The sequence below is a fragment of the Stigmatopora nigra genome, chromosome 2 (assembly GCF_051989575.1).
Source record: "Stigmatopora nigra isolate UIUO_SnigA chromosome 2, RoL_Snig_1.1, whole genome shotgun sequence".
NCBI classification, from domain to species: Eukaryota; Metazoa; Chordata; class Actinopteri; order Syngnathiformes; family Syngnathidae; genus Stigmatopora; species Stigmatopora nigra.
This window is the reverse complement of record NC_135509.1, coordinates 3,454,046-3,472,882: the sequence shown is the minus strand read 5'-3', so window position 1 is coordinate 3,472,882 and position 18,837 is coordinate 3,454,046. Positions and strand designations below refer to the sequence as shown.

General features: G+C 38.0%; 1 protein-coding gene across 2 annotated transcripts in view; it reads left to right on the top strand.

The window, feature by feature from the left end:
• The window catches only part of fut8b (fucosyltransferase 8b (alpha (1,6) fucosyltransferase)), a 64,854-nt gene extending 48,890 nt beyond the window's left edge, over window positions 1–15,964 (top strand). For both annotated transcript variants that reach the window (XM_077711542.1, XM_077711534.1), the window contains 5 exons: window positions 1,771–2,008; window positions 6,539–6,785; window positions 12,284–12,460; window positions 12,546–12,696; window positions 14,461–15,964. In XM_077711542.1, coding sequence (XP_077567668.1) covers window positions 1,771–2,008; window positions 6,539–6,785; window positions 12,284–12,460; window positions 12,546–12,696; window positions 14,461–14,799 — 1,152 coding nt within the window. In that variant the 3' untranslated portion in view covers window positions 14,800–15,964. The remainder of the gene's footprint in view (window positions 1–1,770; window positions 2,009–6,538; window positions 6,786–12,283; window positions 12,461–12,545; window positions 12,697–14,460) is intronic.
• The last annotated feature ends 2,873 nt before the right edge of the window (window positions 15,965–18,837 follow it).

Sequence of the window (18,837 nt, the reverse complement as noted above, 5' to 3'; positions counted from 1 at the left end):
AATAAATAAATAAAAACAGTATGCCTTCAGAATTTGACAGTGCAAGACAGTTTTACCTGAATAATTAACATGCCAATTTTAAATAACATTTAAAATTGTTATCATTGAATATTTTCTATTACAGACAAATTTCCACTCCAGACGAGAAACCCAGTTGTTGGCAATAAGCCACGAATACGCTACTAAAGTACTTTATTTGGCCATAAAATTGTGAAAATGCATTGAATTATTTCCCCCCAAAGCATTTCCTAGAACAACATTAAGTGATTTATATAAAGGGAATCACTCTACAGCTACCTTGGTGTTTCAGCACTTTTTTTTAATACATTCTCATAAGTGCCAAAGTCCTGCAAGATAAAAAAAAAAATGTATTCCTACATGCATGAAAACTACAGCCTTTACATTTTAACCACAGGCTTTAGCATTGTTCTCCTTGGTACCAAGGATACACCAACGCATGCACGTATCATGCACTCCAAGGTCAAGTATGAAAGAGGAAAGAAATGCCTCATAAAAGCCCTTTATAAGTCTGCTACTGTAGACTATTGGTATGCAAGCCTCTCACATTTTGAATTAATGCATTGGCACATGATTAAAAGTCACTGCAGCACAGAGAGAAAGGGACTTTTACTTAATGGAGCATTCCATTTTTTTCCCCCTCCTCTTTTGTCTTAGCCCACTACTCTACTCTCAACCGTCTACCAGTCCTCTTCCTCACCCTTTACTAAATGCAAGTGGAATACTGTGAACCCTCCACAGCTGCAGCAACCCTAATGAGGAAAACACTCCCATCAGCCATGTAATTGCTGTTTAGGAAGCAGGTTGGCACAGGGATTGTCGAGTCGTTCAGTATCACAACTACGCGACTTGGTTACAAAACAGTCTATGTCACTCTGTCGGCTTGCTTTTGATCTTTTCCCTCTTTACTTTCTATCTATGTACGGTTGTTTCCTTACCCTTGGTGTTATTTGGTATTCGTCACAACATGTTTTTTGTATGAGAGCAAAGCTAATTCATGAGATAAGGGAGGAAAAAAGTATGTTTGAGTGAAGCAAAGGGAAATAAGTCTAGGGAACTAATAGTCTTGAGAGAGGGTGAAATATAGGTGAAGAAATAATGTATGAAATGAGTGTCAAAAATCATTTTGTACATGTAAAAAGCGGTTTAATGTGATTATTTTCATATTGGCAAATGGAGAAAAATGTATGTGCTTCCATTGGTGAGTTGGACATTTTTCAAGGGCATGGTTCAACTTTGCTATAGAGATCTATTTTCAGAAAAGTAATATAAACTTACATGTATTTTTGGAAGCAAATCTGCCTGTGTTAATTGGCAGAGAACAAAAATAACACTATGCCCTTGTCCATTGTAATAATGGAATATGTCAGTGAGTAGGGCAGAGAGGCCCATTGTTGCTGCTAATGATGTTTATTTTTTATTTTTATTATTATAGTTTCAAGAGCAACACAGATCAATGGCACATTGGGAAATTATATTATTGTCTTTTCACTGTCCAGTGAAAATGATAAATCAGAGTTGTTTCATTTACTCTTTGGGCAATAAAGTATTGGGGAGAATTATTAGAGAGAGTGTGAGGAACAAAAAAAGCAGAGCCAAGGTGAGGAAGCAGGTCGAATAATATGAAATAAAAGTATCAAAGTAAACAAGATCAGTCATCAGGTGTTATTAAAATTTAAGGAGCAGCCCCTCTGGTCAGGCAAGTTGGAATCAAGCAATAAAATTGATTAAAAACATTGTGTTTTCTTCTAGAACCCTCCGGACTGCAGCAAGGCCCGGAAGCTGGTTTGCAACATAAATAAGGGTTGTGGTTATGGCTGCCAGCTCCATCACGTCGTCTACTGCTTCATGATCGCGTATGGCACCCAGCGCACACTCATCTTGGAGTCCCACAATTGGCGTTACGCCCCCAGTGGTTGGGAGAGCGTCTTCCTTCCTGTCAGTAACAGCTGTATCGACCGATCTGGTGCCACTACTGGTCACTGGTCAGGTAAGACCAAATTCTACTCACATTTTACCTCAAACATACCAATTTTAGGGCCAATGAAGGTTGGGTTAAATGGTTTTAAACATGAAGTTGATCCTAAATATTGGAGAGTTAATCTTAAATGCATGCACTAAAGAATAGTCTTCTAAACATTCAATTCAGTCAGTCAGATTCCATTTCAAAGTCTCATTTGTATTTTTTTCTGGGCCACTAAAAATAAACACCACTGAGAAGTGGTTTTTGAAGCTTTTTGAAATAGGAAATATATACAAATAGGAAAAACAATGAGGGACGTTGTTGCTATAATTAGTTAATACCAACATGTATTTGCATTTTCAAATATTTTATAAATAATGTTTAGAAATACCATCAAGTGTTTTGCTGAGGCACCTCGCTGACCAAATTAAATCGTTTGTGCTGCTACAGCTAAAAATCAAACAGGTTATGAAGTCTCTGGCTAAGCAGAACGCAGCAATTCCTCTAAAAGCACTTTGGCAGCTAATGTATTAGTAGAAGGTTGCTCCCCGAAGCTTTCCTTGCCAAGAAATTCCGTGACTTGAGAGTCCAGAAAAAGAATGTTGTGAAAAAACTGTGAACCAAGGCCACTTCTCATCAAGGATGATGCCCACGTTATTAACTTGGAGCAAGACTGAATGCTTTTCAGGACAGAGTAGCCAAAGGTTAGGACCATGTTACTTTAGAGTTTTGTCCCTTGCTGCTTTAACACTTAAAAGCGAAAGCAAATGTATCCAATCTGAGAGGGGCTTCCAACTTTACTTACATATAAGATACCCTTGATCATTCCTGACCTTGCCTTGGTAACACGCTTCTGCATTGGGTCACTAACGATCATTTCTGTGCTCCCTCACAAATAAACACTCTTTGTGTTTATGCTTTTTAAAGAAATGTTCCTTGTTTTGCAAAAAAACACAGCCCCATAAAATGCCACTTACCTTTAATCTAACTTTATATGAAGGACCTTAATGGAAGGTTTCACTTTCCTTAGTGTGAGGCCCAGTGGGTTGCTTGGCCTGTTAAACCTGCTCAAAGTCCACCAACAGCAAGGTTAAGTGGGGTTTCTTTTCTTGGTAACCTGCTTTAAGGCTGCATTTCCACTACATGGTGAAATAATTCGGTCTGCTTTTCTATATATTGTGATATGCTCTTTTTAATTCAATCCAAAATCTTAATAGAATAAAAGGTATAATCTAAATGTAGTACTTCACTCCTCCCTCCTCTGAACAAATGATTGATTACAGCTCTGCAAGAACAAGTTCAATGTGCACGTTTATAACCCCGAAAGAACAATACCATCATAAAACTGAGTACTTCTTATCTTCATGACGTCTTTATGCATTTGAATTTCCTGATGTTATAGTTCTAGTTTATTAAATAGATGCACTCCATAAAATTCATTTTTTTAAACTGACCTGAATGAGAACTATAAAGTAAATATTATTTCAAGCCTCTCTGTAGTGATCCGGAACAGAAACAGGCTTTGCTGATAAAATATTATGCAAGTGACTGCAGTTTTATTGGAAGATTGACAAGAGCGGTCGTCTACACACACTGAGTGTCACCCCTCGCCCCCCTAAAAAAAAAAACAATAGAGTTGCATAGGCAAACAAATCCCTCCTCCTTAAACTGCTGTTGGCGCCTCAGTGGAATGTAAAGTAGTAGTTGTTATTCCCAACATATTTGAAATGGACAGTTTATGATAAATTGCCATTCTGTCATATTCTTTCACAATATCTATTGTTGACACCAAGTTCAGACTAGATCATTTGTACACCTAAAATGAATAGCTCCGACAAAAGATCAATGCACTGATAAACTAGGTTACACTACCAATGCATGTGCTGCAGAATAATTCATAAATATTGAGTTACGGATCGAAGACGTTGATATGATTACTAGATAGCCGTGCAGTAAGAAAAAAAATGAATGCCTCTGCAAAACTGACAAATCTGAAGCGTTTGCAAAAGACGATAAGTGAATTGGAGGTTTTACTATCAGGCAGTGGATGTCTCTCTGTCTCACTTGCTATTACTTTCTCTCTGGTTGCCGCCTTGTTCTCGTGGCCACATCCCTTCAGCTCTTCATTTTTCTCCCTGCACCTCATTTGACTCATGCTCTCCTGGGCTCTTCCTTCTTATCTGCTTCTCTCTGGGTGCCTTGCCTCTCTTATTCTGCCGCCTTTCATACGTCCTTTCCGACTATCTGTTCTCTCTTTTTGCGCTATCTGTCTTTACAGCTTACTATAGATCCATATATGCCATCTGGCTGCCTTTGAGCCAACAGCTTATTCATTGCATGCATTCTGCATTATTATGTGTCATTGGCTTTTTAAAGGGAGGTTGTTTTTGGCAAGCAATGGGAACCAGTGACACAGTGGCCTTGCTTGTTTGCAGTGTAGGTCGACAGAATTAGGCCAACAGTCTTCAATATGACGAATTGCTTGTTAATGTTACTTTTCAAATGCATTTGCCTATTTATGTCTTGAGTCGTACATTACAGTGAGTGATTCTTTCTGTTGTCCCCGTAGGGTATCGATTTAGTCCATCTTTTATGGGTCGAAAAAACAAAAACAAACAAACATTTGAGTCTTATTCATGCTCCACCTTCCTTATATAGCTTTTTATTGTTAACCCACTTATTCCTAAGAGTTTCCCCTAGGATGTGAGGCATTTATAAGCATAGAAGGAAGTGTGTATGGATCTTCAACTGAGTATTTTCCTCGGGAAAACATATAGCTTCAGGGGATCACAATCAAAGATAGCGAATACGTCTTTAAGGGACCAAGTTGTTTCTTCCTGCGCATGGGAATTTGTGGAAAACAAAACAAAAAGATTGGATTAGAGTGGTAATAACATGCAATTCACTATGCTGGAGGGTTTCAATTTCAATGAGTTGTTATTTGGAAATCTTGTTGGGTAGCATTGTAATGGAATTTTGAGTTCTTAGGACATTTTAGGATTTTAGCGTTATTTTTAACACAATGGAGTAGTAGAACACAGTTGTGATCATATATACTATGAACTGATCGAGTTATGTATGGACTGGTATATCTCTTGAGACAAAATTGTGGAATGTGGATCAAACAACTAATTTCTTAGTGCGACCCATTAACTGAAAGTGAAAAGTTTTTGTTTTACTTGAGAAAATTTAGGCGAACAAGAGCAATGTATAATTAGACCAAGATAGGTTATTCCTTGGAGGATGTGATTCAGTTCATTTGCAAAGTGACTGGAGAAGCATCATGTTTATTGCTCAGTGTTCTCTTGTCTCTTTGGATTCAGCTCTTGAAATATGTATGAAGCCTTCTAGGTGAAAGCTTTTGGATCTAATTGAGTGGCTGTGGGTGGAAGATCAGTCCATTTGTGCCAAGTCTTAAAGCTACATACATACCTCCAAATAAATAAAAGGCCCTGATTGTTGTATAGGCGAATGTTTTTTTTTGTCTATTTCATAGATGTGTATACTGTGGTTAACAGGGTTTACACCAAAATGCTACATGTGTTGATAAAATGCTTCTTCCATCTTGAGATTGCTTCACTCAAATGCTTGTCCTTGTCCCTAACACGTTTTGATGGACCCCTCATATTAAAAGCAAATTTTATGCAATCCTTGTGGCCCTTTATTATTTAGGAAGTAGGTGGTGTACAGATGTTGTTTATAGCTATAATAAGGCTTGTCTTGTCTTCTGTGCTTTGGTGGTCTCAAACCTGATTATATGTAAAAGTGTAATACACATACACATGCATGCTTGTGAGGGTTTTATAACTGAAAGAAATTGAAGGTTGTCTTCCAGGCATATCCCTGCTGGTAAAATGAGATTATCAGGGCTGCGTGCTTCCAGTTTATTGTTTTTTTCATTGGCTGCTCATTAGATGCTACATTTGCACCACCTGTTTTCCCTTTTGTATGCATTTCAATAGTGTGCATGTGTGTGCAATTAAATGCACATGGTCAGACAGTTGGCCTCGATATGAACTTGGAGAATTCTGGCAATGTTCGAAGATCCTTTTTTTTTATGGTACCCGGAGAGTTGACCTTGTTTAATCAGCAACCTTTTGCCCATGGCATCTGGCAGTCTCTACTCAACCTCCAGCGCACATAGCTGACCACCACCATCTCCCCAAACATGACCATTAGCCAACCTATATTTAATTCAAAGTTACTCACTTTTGCCTTAAAGCAGGAGTATTTGAAGAAAAATAAATACCAGCTCCAGTTTTACATTTCCGTATTCATTAATGCAAGTCCCTCCACCAAGACCTAATTATTTGTTTCTTTGCAATCCAGTAGGTGTGTTTTCATTTGCACAGATAATTGGTCAGAACCTGCTTTGAAAGCGGACTGTAAAGTCCAACAAATGAATTGTTAGATTTAAGATAAATTTCTGTGTTTTGGTTATCCAAGTTAAGGAAATGTGAAGCTAAAAATACTAAGTTGTACAATGCATTGTTTTTTGGAAGTGAGAAAATAGGCCCATTAAATAAAATAATTATTTTTTATTCCTGATTTTTACAGGGGAAGCCCATGATAAGGATGTCCAGGTTGTGGAGTTGCCAATAGTGGATAGTCTCCACCCTCGTCCCCCCTACCTGCCTTTGGCTATCCCTGAAGACCTGGCACCACGTCTACACCGCCTGCACGGTGACCCCTCCGTTTGGTGGGTGTCCCAGTTTGTCAAGTATTTGGTACGGCCCCAGGCTTGGCTCGAGAAGGAGATCCAGCAGACTACAGCCAAACTGGGCTTTAAACACCCCATCATTGGGTAAGAATACTCACCTGTTGTGTATTTTGTCTAAGAGTATTTGCAGTGTTTACTATGTTTGAACATAAACAGAACCCTGATAATTAGGAAATGAAAACATAGCTTTGGACCTAATTTGTAAGTTTCTGTAGAGGTTATTAAGGTTAACTAGTAGCCTGCCATGCAACTTTTGGTTTTTACTCTAGTCTTAATAATCAGTTTGAATATAATGAGGTTCTCTTGTTCAATTATTCGAAATATCCACAGCTAAAAAAAGGCCTTCACCAACATTGGAACTTTCCAACATGTAATTATGTCGATATAAAAACCATCACATCTACTCATAGTCCACTAAAAGGTTTTAAACACCTAATTGAGTTGCATTTTTGTTTTTCATTAATCTCACATGAACCACCCTCTCCTTAATGTCCTGCTAATTAAAGATAACACTAATATAGCCGGAACTACATTTTGTCTTTAGTGAACAGACATATTCTTTAATGAGGCTTTCCTAAGAACTTCAAAGTATATTTAAATACAAGGTTTTAAGGGATTATAAAACCTAGTGTTGGATGATGAAACCAATTAGAAGTATTGCCTTTCGGTGAATGCAGCATTTGGTCCGATAACAGTTTTTGATATGTGCACGATACACTATTGTTAGACTATCTTTGCCTTATACATAAGGGGAACATGTCTAGATAGTTTTTGGGTATAGCTTTTGGTTGTATCTTAAGGTGTAGGTGGTTTATACCTTTGTGTAATGCTGAAAACATAAGAAAATGAGTATTTATAATGGTTTAATGTGCCTTGGATTCTTTTAATAGTATTTTATTGCATAAAAGTGAGGTTGGAATCTGATGTAAAAAGTATGAAGGACTCAGTTATCCTAAAAAGGCCCAAAATAGCACTATTGCTCCTCTACCACAAGTGTAGGTATTTCAAAAAACTCCTTGGGGTACTTTCTGAACATCTGTCTTGCTGGCAAAGTGTGCCGGACCTGTCCAGCCGGGAGCAGAACAGAAGGGAACACTGGAGGGACTGTATGTCAAAACTGACCCTCGGCTTAACATGAGGAGGTGGCCGAGGTACAGAAAAGTCTGGACATCTTCATTTTAGACTGATGCCACCTGGAACTAGTTGCAAAGAAGATAATGCATGGACAGATGGATGTTTCGTTACTCATTTTTCTCCCTTCTTTGCAAGACAGCTCGATGCCCAATTCAGGGAGCATTTGCATTTTGCCTGCAAGCCTATTATTCTCTTGCCTTGCATCAGCTATTATTGTAACCTACTCATCGACCCGGATGAGAAAATTTATCATTCAAGAATCTTGTGCATGATGATGAGTGCAGAGCAGGCAGTCAAGAGAAAATTTGCCGTAAGTGCAACTCACTTTGCTCAGATGGACGGAACTTTTTCTCACGTCCCATGAGTCTCCAACAGGCATCAAATACTGGGGAAGTAAAAAAAAGTTCAAAGTAAACAAGACTGCAAAGTCTTAGTTGTCCTCGAAAATCACGTTCGTACATTCTTGCCGCTCGAGACCGGTCCCTCACAACTTTTTTTTTTCTTTCTGGGGGAACTCTATATGGTTTCACTGCAAGCAATACTTACTAATCATGGTCCCTTTTGCCCCCCGCTAAGCTCATTTCTCTCTCACTCCTGTTACATTCTGAAAGCTTTCGTCTCCTTTCATAATCAGAGCGGCTGCTGTCTCTTTGAGTGTTGCTTGACTCTCCTCCTCTTTATCTCTTCTTTCCTTTCTACTTTCTCACTCATTTCTGATCTCGACTTGCGTTTCATTTGTTTTTGACACTAAGACTTTCAGATGTTGGACTCGTACCTCTCCCTTGCGTTCCCTTTGGCGCACATCTGTATTCCAAAGCTCCTCACACTCATATAGTTTTCCACACATCTGTTACGCTTCTTTGTGTCACCCACGCCTCTTCTACTCCTCACACTCGCTCGTCGTACACGTTTTCCTTCCGAATCGCTGAGAAAAGCTTTGATCGCTCTTTCCCGCCACACTTTAAAACTTCTACAATGAGCTAAATGTTGCAGCAAATTATATTTAAACTAGTGTCAGCATTCTTGGCGGATAATGTACGATTAAGGTTCAGGGTGTGTGTGTGTGTAAAAGTTAAAAATGATAGTGGTTTACCCTGTAAAGCGTCGGTCCCTAACCAACAGTCCGAAAGCCACCAGAACAGAAAGAAAGTCTCCAACCCAATCACAATAAAAATAAATATAACTCGCCCAATTTGTCAGGAAAAATCACACACCTATTTTATTTAGCCTGTATTGAAGATAAAATGCCATGTAAATGATAAATATGATCATTTCATGCTTTCTGACAAGGTTTGTCATAATTAAGTTGGACATTTGGTAGAATTCAGAAGGTCTACACTTAAGAGTAGCACTCGGCATGCAATCTTTTTTTGTTTGTGTCTTATGTTAGGTGCATTTCTTAAAGCAGGTGCATTAAGGATACATGAACAACATAAATATTCAGTTTAAATTGGCTCCATAAACACCAAGTGCTCTTTTTTTATTTCACCCCTAATCTGTGCAACCTAGCCAGGGCATCATGCAACTACTGAATAAGACAATAGTGCATCTGCCTAAAGACTGATATAGCTCCTTAGACGAGCAGCACAGTGATGTTTAAATCCTTTTGATATTCTTCCAAGATACTGACGTCACATGTAAATAAAAGATTCGTTGGCTGTATATAGTTTTTTTTTTAGGGGAGCACACACAAACATATCTCTTGTGGTGTGGGTGTCTCTGAAGTATTGTGGTACTCATTGCCAAGATGTCGTCTGAATAGAGTTGCGTACTTTGAAATAATGTCAGGGACTTGGGTGAGAGAACTCAGGTATGACATCAGGGGAAAGAAGAAGGAAAGTGATTGTGATCATTACATAACGAGTCAGAAAGACGAAAGGTGTAGAGTGGATAAACACTTTATCTTTTGTCACTTAAAAAATGGGCTACTTTTTTCATAGTGTCATATTGTCTTTCAAAGTTTAGATCTCATACAATATATTCCATCATTTTAGGACTATAAGCCCTTTACTTTTTCCAACAATGATGATCACTGAAGTTTATAGTATATGGTGCATTATTGGAATGATGTCTTTTGGTGTAAATATACCATAATATGATCTGGATAACTGTGTCTTATTGCAGCTTTGATGCAAATGATAGCAGTTGTTTTGCTGGGGTTGGCTTTTAGTCAGGTGCAGGTTATAGTCCGAAAAGGACATGTTATTCAGTAGAGCTGCTTTGTTTAAATGCTCCTTGCTCCTGAGGCTTGCTCCCAATTTTCTAACACATGCATGTCAGGCTCATTTAAGACCGTAAAATGTCCATTAGTTGTAAATGATGATGGTGTGTACTGTGTGTGCTCTGCAAATCGAGGGCAACTAAACCATGAAGCACTCAACCTCTTATCCAAAGCCATGGTGGTGTTTATTAACAGTGGGAGATTTCTAAGCAATGTCAAGTCTGCCAGAAGGCTGAGTCTTATTTGTATGACTATATCCTTTTCAATGCAATGAATAGCAAAGACTGTTTTGGCATTTATATGTATAATTTTTTTTATATAGAGCAATCAGGTTTACTACCAGGTTGTAAACTCACTTCAAATGATAGTAAAATAGTGTAATGTAATATACATTATTACTCAAACTCATTTAAGCCAGTTCAGGTTTGAGTCTCCTTGCTAATAGATGGCTGAAGTAGGCTCAAGCACCCCCTCAGGTGGATAAGCAGTACGTAAGTTGGATGAATGGATCTCCTTGACCTCCTTCGTTTTGTCTGCTACTGAGGGAAGCCCTCATCCAATTGAATGACGAGACTTAGTTAAAATTATCTGCCAGTAAGCTAGTAATCAGACTTTTTTTTTTGGGAGCTTGACACCCAACAGCAGTATGATGGAATATTGCAGTAGAGATTTGACAGGCAGGAATTTACTTTTGGAGAAGATGATGTACTAAAGTTATTAAAATAACGCCGAGAAAAGTCCAACAATTATTTACAGTTCCCAAGGGACAAAATCCTTGAAGTGATTTGTCCATTTGAAAAACACTTATGAGTTTTATTTAAAATATTAGACACTTTTATAAGCCAACTGGGTGGACAGATTTAGAAATAAAAAAGAACATGCAGTGAAAATGTGCTCCCAAATCACTCCTTGAACTGTGGATGCCAAACAAATAAACAGATTATGGTTTGAAAATAGACACAATTATGGCCAAATAGGCCAATTATCCAAATGGATAAAAACCCCTTCAATATCCTTGATTACAAATTTGTCATAACAAATGAGCCCACCCTTTTTTTCCCCTTTTTTAATAGGTTTCCGCCCTCCCCCTAAAAATCCACAAATGACAATTCCAATGTGGTTTCGTGTTTATGTAATGAATAACTTCTGGATGGAATAAAAATTGGGTTTCGGCATCCATCACATTGAGGCATGTGACATGAGGCATTTTCACCTATCCTTTCTCTTTTCGTTCACCTTCACATATTCCGTCTGCTGCTGCTCTGTCCTAGATTGCTCGAAGGAATGACAGAAATAACAGGAGTGTTGCCTTTTTTTCCCCCTTCCCTTCCCTCCTCTCTTGCCCTACATAAACCACTTCAACCAAACCTGTGCGTGTGTGTGCAATCACTATCTTCATTTGGTGGTCTATACAAAAATATTGGTGCTGCACAAATGGAAGGTTGATGCAACTGTGGTATTTGTCTGAAAGTTTTGGGACACAATGTATCAGGACACATGATGGAGTCGTTCTGGTGGGGTGGGATTTAAATGGTGCTTGGACATTTGGTCACCGGTCAAATGTTGACAGAGAGTTTACTGTTGAAGCCAGCTCTCAAAATTATATTCATGAGAGAGCGTTTAATATCTAAGAGAGAGATTTTAATATCTAAGTACTGTTTAATATCTATGTACTGTTTAATATCTAAGTACTGTTTAATATCTAAGTGCTGTTTAATATCTAAGTACAGTTTAATATCCAAGTACTGTTTAATATCTTAGTACTGTTTAATATCTAAGTACTGTTTAATATCTAAGTGCTGTTTAATATCTTAGTACTGTTTAATGTCTAAGTACTGTTTAATATCTAAGTGCTGTTTAATATCTAAGTACAGTTTAACATCTATGTACTGTGTAATATCTAAGTACTGTTTAATATCTAAGTACTGTTTAATATCTAAATACTGTCTAATATCCAAGTACTGTTTAATATCTTAGTACTGTTTAATATCTAAGTACTGTTTAATATCTAAGTGCTGTTTAATATCTAAGTACTGTTTAATATCTAAGTGCTGTTTAATATCTAAGTACTGTTTAATATCTAAGCACTGTTTAATATCTGAGTACTGTTTAATATTTAAGTACATTTGACCAGCGACCAAACGTCCAGTCACGGATTTAAATAGTCTTCCCTTTTATGTAAGGCCAAAATATTTCATTATATTTTTTTCTCTGTTTGTGTTCACAGTGTCCATGTTAGGAGGACAGACAAAGTAGGCACAGAGGCAGCCTTCCATCCTATAGAAGAGTACATGCTGCATGTAGAAGAGCAATTCCAACATTTGGCAAGACAAGGCCACGTGGACAAGAAAAGGGTGTACCTCGCCACTGACGATCCAGCCTTGCTGCAGGAAGCCAAGACGAAGTCAGTCTCCATTACACATTTTGCTATTTACGATCTGTACGTTGTGGATTTTTTTTTAAATCATGATTTCTTGCCCTTCTTTTAGGTATCCCGATTATGAGTTTATCAGCGACAACTCCATCTCGTGGTCGGCGGGCTTACACAACCGCTACACGGAGAATTCTCTGAGAGGAGTCATCTTGGACATTCATTTCCTTTCCCAGACTGACTTTTTGGTTTGCACCTTCTCATCACAGGTTAGTGCACCCTTTATTAAAAAAAAAATATTCACTGCATCACTGCATGCTTTTAAAATAAAACAAGGAATTTTTCCATCTTGGCTCTTCTTAAAAGAGTCATTGCAACAAACAAAAACGTTCAGTTCAGTAGTCCTTGCTGAAATATTCCTCATTGAATGCTTTCAAAATGTTGTTAATGTGAAATTTCAGGGCTGAAATGAGTAAGCAAACATATGACCTTAAATAACTTCAAATCAGATAATTGGGTTGGGTTATGATGCAACTAAGGGAAGTAAAAGAATTCTGAAAGCACAAAATCTATTTGCAAATTGCATACTTCAGAAAAAGAGGCAAATGTTTAAGTATATATTTTTTCTCTATGGCTTCTGATGGTTAAATTGTGCACACAAAACTCAACAAGTCTTTGTGATATTTTGTTTTTGTGTGACAATGAACCTGAGTGCATCAGTACGAATACCAAAAAAAAGCATTTCACATGAATGTTTTGTTCAAATTGTTTGTAAAAAAAACCGGCAGAGTTCACAGGAGTCATTTAAGCCACAAATGGAAAAAAATACATCTCAATTCTTGCCTTCTTTTCTAAACTTAGTGATTCTTCCCTCTAAGAACAACATGTTCGATCAATGAACTTTGGATCTGTTGCTATTTGTCGTTCGGGTCTTAAAGCGTGCAAAGTGAACCGAATAATTGGACATGTACATTCTAAAGTTGAGGAAAAGGTCAAATTCAGTTCACCTATTAATGTCCTTGTACTTTTTTATCTTTGAAAGCTGAATATACTTTACTTAGAATACAACTTGAAGTGGACCTTGCATTTCTATAGCAGAAAAATAAGTTATACTTCATAGTGTTTACATTATAATAATAACAGAAAGATTAGTTTGAGCAAGAAAACACTTGCCAATAATCTTGCTTCTTCTCAAATGTTGACTCCAGAATGCTTATAGTTGCACTTTTTCATAATTGCTGGCAAAGTAAAACAACACTTTGGTCCCATAAAATGTGCACCTTCATATTTTATATAGATTGCTGTCTAATTTCATGTTTTATAGTGTATTCGGTAAACTTCCAGACAAAGCAATTCTCCCGGATTGTCTGCACTTGGCTCAAAATCTTCAAATAACTAATTTGGCTTATTTTTGACAATGGCCATGGCTACATGGGGCAATTTCTCACTTGAGCAAAAAATATAGTGCTACTGCACTATTAATATTACAGCACTGAAATTTATGGTGTTGATTCCCATTAAAATACTTAGGAAAGCAATTGGAATACCTAGTCCAGTGGGGAAAAAACATTTTCCACACTAGGTAAAGAGACTTTGCTACTTCTTGGGGATTCAACTTTAAATTTAAGTCAACAATCCACTCGATGATTCAAAGTGACAAAGCATAAGAATCACTATCAACTCAACAAAGTGTTCATTTAACACTGTACAACCAAAAATGGGATAAAAACATCATCCACTTCGCTTGTCTACACTGAAGATCCTCTTTCCATTTCCCAATCAGCTTCACCCTCTTTTCATCCCTCATCTTCCTCATCTCCCATTTACTTGAATGGTCATTTGCCATTGACCAATCATATTTCCATCTGCAGAACCTTAACATATAAATAACCTGTTTGGTGATTTCTGCCATATTCTTTTTAAAAATCTCGCTATACCTTGAAACCTGCTTTTGGTATAAGCTGAGGGCCACTAACCCTTTTTCGGCAAACCCACCCAACCAATATCACAGTTCTGATTGGTTTCCATCTCAGGTGTGCCGCGTGGCCTATGAGATCATGCAGACCCTCCATCCAGATGCTTCGTCCTTCTTCTATTCTCTGGACGACATCTACTACTTTGGAGGCCAGAACGCCCACAATCAAATCGCCGTGTACGCCCACCAGCCTCGTAACAGCGAAGACATCCCGTTGGAACCCGGCGATGTGATCGGAGTGGCCGGTAACCACTGGGACGGATACTCCAAGGGTATCAACCGTAAACTAGGCCGCACTGGCCTCTACCCTTCCTACAAGGTCAAAGAAAAGATCGAAACGGTCAAGTACCCGACGTACCCCGAAGCTGACAAACTGCTCGAGTCCCACAAAAAATGAAAAGAAGGGAGTACGTAAAAATACAATTTAAATAGTAAGAGAGGAGACGAAAGCCGTAGACTCCGGTTTTCAGGGAAGGAGGCTGTTTTTTGTACAGGAGGAAGACGCCGGCATAGCACGCCGGATGAGAAGAAAGGACCTGCACTCATGTGTGATAGGACTGCACTCAGTATATGTTTGTGTGCGACTGTGTGTGTGTGTTTGTGTGAGTGTGTGAGGCGGAGGGGTGTGTATGGACGGATATGCACTTGTGCTTGTGTCAGGTCACACAGGACTTGAACCACTACTCCCCCCGTCTGACGCCTTCAAGCGGGGTCTGTCGAGTCTGTAGATTTCAAATAAACCAAGGAAACGTTTGGAAAAAGGAAAAGATCAAACTGTTCAAGGGCAGAGCGGATCGTTACTTTAAAAAAGACTAAAAAAAACTCCCTTTTCTCTCCATAACTTTCAAAACTGGAGAAACAAGTGTTTTATTTAATGAAGTGGATTTTGATTCTCTAACCGGCCTTTTGTTTTTGGTTTTATTTTGTTAAATGAATGTAGTGTATCCTGTTTTTTTTCACACTTCATGAAGTTCATACAACATGTCCCACGTGCAATTAATTTTAATGTACCTCTTGTGCTTTTTATTCTTTTCTTTTAATGGTCTTTTTTTTTGTTTTTAAGTGTGCTGCTTTTGCATTTTGTACTGCATCACGTATGTGTGTGTAAGAATGGGAGAGGGGATGTGTGTGCTGCTTTTAAGGGACCATGTCAGCAACTTGCCTGGTGGTGCCTGCTTTTATTTCACCGCCTCCGACTCAATTGTGTTTGTGTGTGTGTGTGCGTGCCTGGCAGCGTGGGATTGGGGGTCGGCGTATGCGTGTTTTGCAGTGGGGGGAATAAGGACAAGTTCAAGCACCCCCTTTGTTAACAATGATCGGATTATTAGGATGATGCACAACAACACATTCGCCAAATGAAGCACTCCACAGCTGTCTTATGTTCTCACATCCATCCTTTTATTTTTTTTACTTTGCTATTTTGAGAAAAAATGAGGGCCAATCTGTTTTTAGTAACAATAAGGCTATGTCTTTTAAAAAAAAGAAAAAATCCATCTTTAATGAATTTTGTTCCTGGGCATTGTCTTTGATGACCACACATCGAATAAACTTGAGAAACCAAATGTGGGTTTTCTATTTAAATTGTTGGAATTTGAAATGTGTGATTGAATTGTGCATCTTTTGATAAAAGCCATCCATTTTTTACACAGGTGGGCAGTTGCAGGGAGTGGACTGAGCAGTAATTGAACCCATTAAATTGTCAGTGTATTGACATTAATGATCTGCAAATAATTTAAAGTTTCCTCTCCATTTTTCGACTTATTAAGCATGTTGACAAGGTAAGTTCCATAACTTGTTTTATTATTATTATTATTTATATGAAAGTGACTTTTTATTATTGTGACAGTGCAGCAAATGAATTATTGGGTTTCTAATGTCAACAAGTCCATTGAACATTTTTATATTTAATAATTTTTGTAAGAAAATGTCTTCTTCTTAACATATACTCAATTCTATAAGCTTTAGCATCTCAACATATGTTTTCAGTCTGAGAATGTATGAAAAAAAGTCTTATTTATTCCTCAGTTTTCAGACAATATAGAAAATATGTCATCTGTCCCTTTAGGCATGTCTCCAATTATCCAATAGAATCCTAGCTTTTAAAATTTGTCCTCCACCCCTCCTGTATTTTCTCACGACTATCCCATTTTCTCCTGTCATCGGAAACGTTAAAATGTAACATTGTAGCTCATATGACTTCATTCAAAACAAATCAGCCCACTCAATGAATGATTTTTATTCCAAAAACAACCCAACTTGTCTACTGGTAGGCATACTAAATCAACGCCTGACATTTGTCTCTCCATAACCCTCTCTTGCTCTTATCCACTGGCCTACTTCCTGCATTTTTCCCTTGTCGTATTCCCTTCTAATCCCTTTGTCTTATTTATGTGATGTCTTGTTGCTTTCGCACTCAAGGGGGGGAAAACCCGAGGAGCTTCATCAGAGATTGTAGTTTAATTTTGCTATCTGCATGCTTCATTGAATTCCCATAAAAGAAAAGCCTAGCTGCACAATGTTTCCTGCACGGGCAAGTCATAATAATTCTATTGGTTTTTGTTTCCCCTGCTTTGAGAACAGTTTGGAGGCAATCTAGTACGTTTTGGCCAAGAAACGTTAATGCACCGCTCTGCATCAAGCATCTCTTTTTGAAATGGAGCCAGTCCCCACTTGGGCTTTACAAAATGTACATGCTAACCGGAGGCCACTTTAATTAAAATGTGCTCTTCGCTGTCACACAGTCATTTAAGAGAGATGTTAGCGCACTTTATTATTCTCTTAATTGGCCGCTGAATTGGAGCGTGCATTTCTTTTTTTTTTTTTGCAGGCAACTTCTTTTGACACATTGGACTTTTGTCCGCTGGGGAACGTGATGGTAGAATTCGCGGGTCGCTACCCTTTAAGCAGGGTTCGACCCATTTGCTCACATTGTTCCTGTGGAGAATTAAGGCCGTCCTATTTGATAATGTTGGTTTAAATCTGGGAGTTTTTGCTCAAAGAGTGGCAAATAGAAAAATGGATGGGTTTTAATTGGCATTCTTGGGATGTGTATATGAGATAAAGATAAAAATAATAAGTATACAAGTGCATTGCACTCATAATCATATGTTTTTCATCATGAGTAGGGAAATATATATTGTTTATCAATTATTCTATATTATTTGTCATATGAGGCAGCCATTATGCAATGATATGCAATACAATGTTTGAAAATGTGAACTATTTCCTAATTTTCCCATATTCATGCTTACATTTTTAAGAAATATCTTCATATTATCCTCCCAAAAATATTTAAATTTAATTTGTTAACATTCATTACACTATATTTCACCTAACATAAAACTACAATATGTACAAAATATATATACAATACAGTCATGGCTGCCATAGAGACTTTACCACTTAAAAGTGAGTACTTTTAGCTATTAAAAAATAATGGCTATAAATGAATAATTTGCTGACTCTGTCCCTGAATAAAATGTCGCTTAATTTAACTTGCATCCATTTAGAATTTTTAGCAAACCCTAAAAGATCCTAATAGGAATCCTGCATGTACATAGTGATATATTCCTTTAATAAGAAACTAAGGAGGGAACAACCATAATGGATATATATACGTTATTGGGGGGTGATGTACAAACAATGCATGTACAATAAGTGTAGCAATTTATCCTGCAAATGATGAAAAACGATGAAACACTTAGCAATACTGCCTAGCCGGCGGAGAAGTCGCTAGAGAGACCGTCACACTGCAGGCCATCATTCTTCTGACAGTTGATTTAATTCTGAATGACTCATGCAAAAGAGGAGAGGATATAAAAATGATTCTCATATGCACAGCTGCTTCCAACGTAGCTCTGTAGTACCATCAAATGTCACCTTTGCGCAAAAGTAGATAATAAGAACTTCATCATTCTGCCATCGGCCTTAAATCAAATCAGCACTTGGTCCCGCCCCTGCTTGACATTTATCCGATGACCATTTTCAACCTCCTCCCAGTAAACCACTACGTAAACACAATTCCTGGCAAGGCGTAGGCATCACTATCCCCGGGAGCAACAAAAGGGTTTCGTTTTGGCAACATGGAGTCCAAAAGTAGTGGACTTTGATGAGATTCCTGCTGGGAAAGCAATGAGTCACCCTGGAGGACTTTAAGTTTACATTTGACATAGTCTATAAAATGCTGTTTGCTTGCCAGTATTTTGAAGCATACACTTGTGTACTTCACACAAGTAACACCTGCGTGTGGGCGTGGAAAATGTGCTTTTAATGAGGGGCGTGTGCAGGATGACAGATTCTAGAAAAGCGCAGATGCTAGTTGGAATTCCTTCATGATGAGGCAATCTTTTTGCACTGACAATGGGCCCTGTCTTCTTTTTTTGTTCCACTACTATCTTATTACCTGGATTTGTTGATTTTTGTTATGTTAAATGCT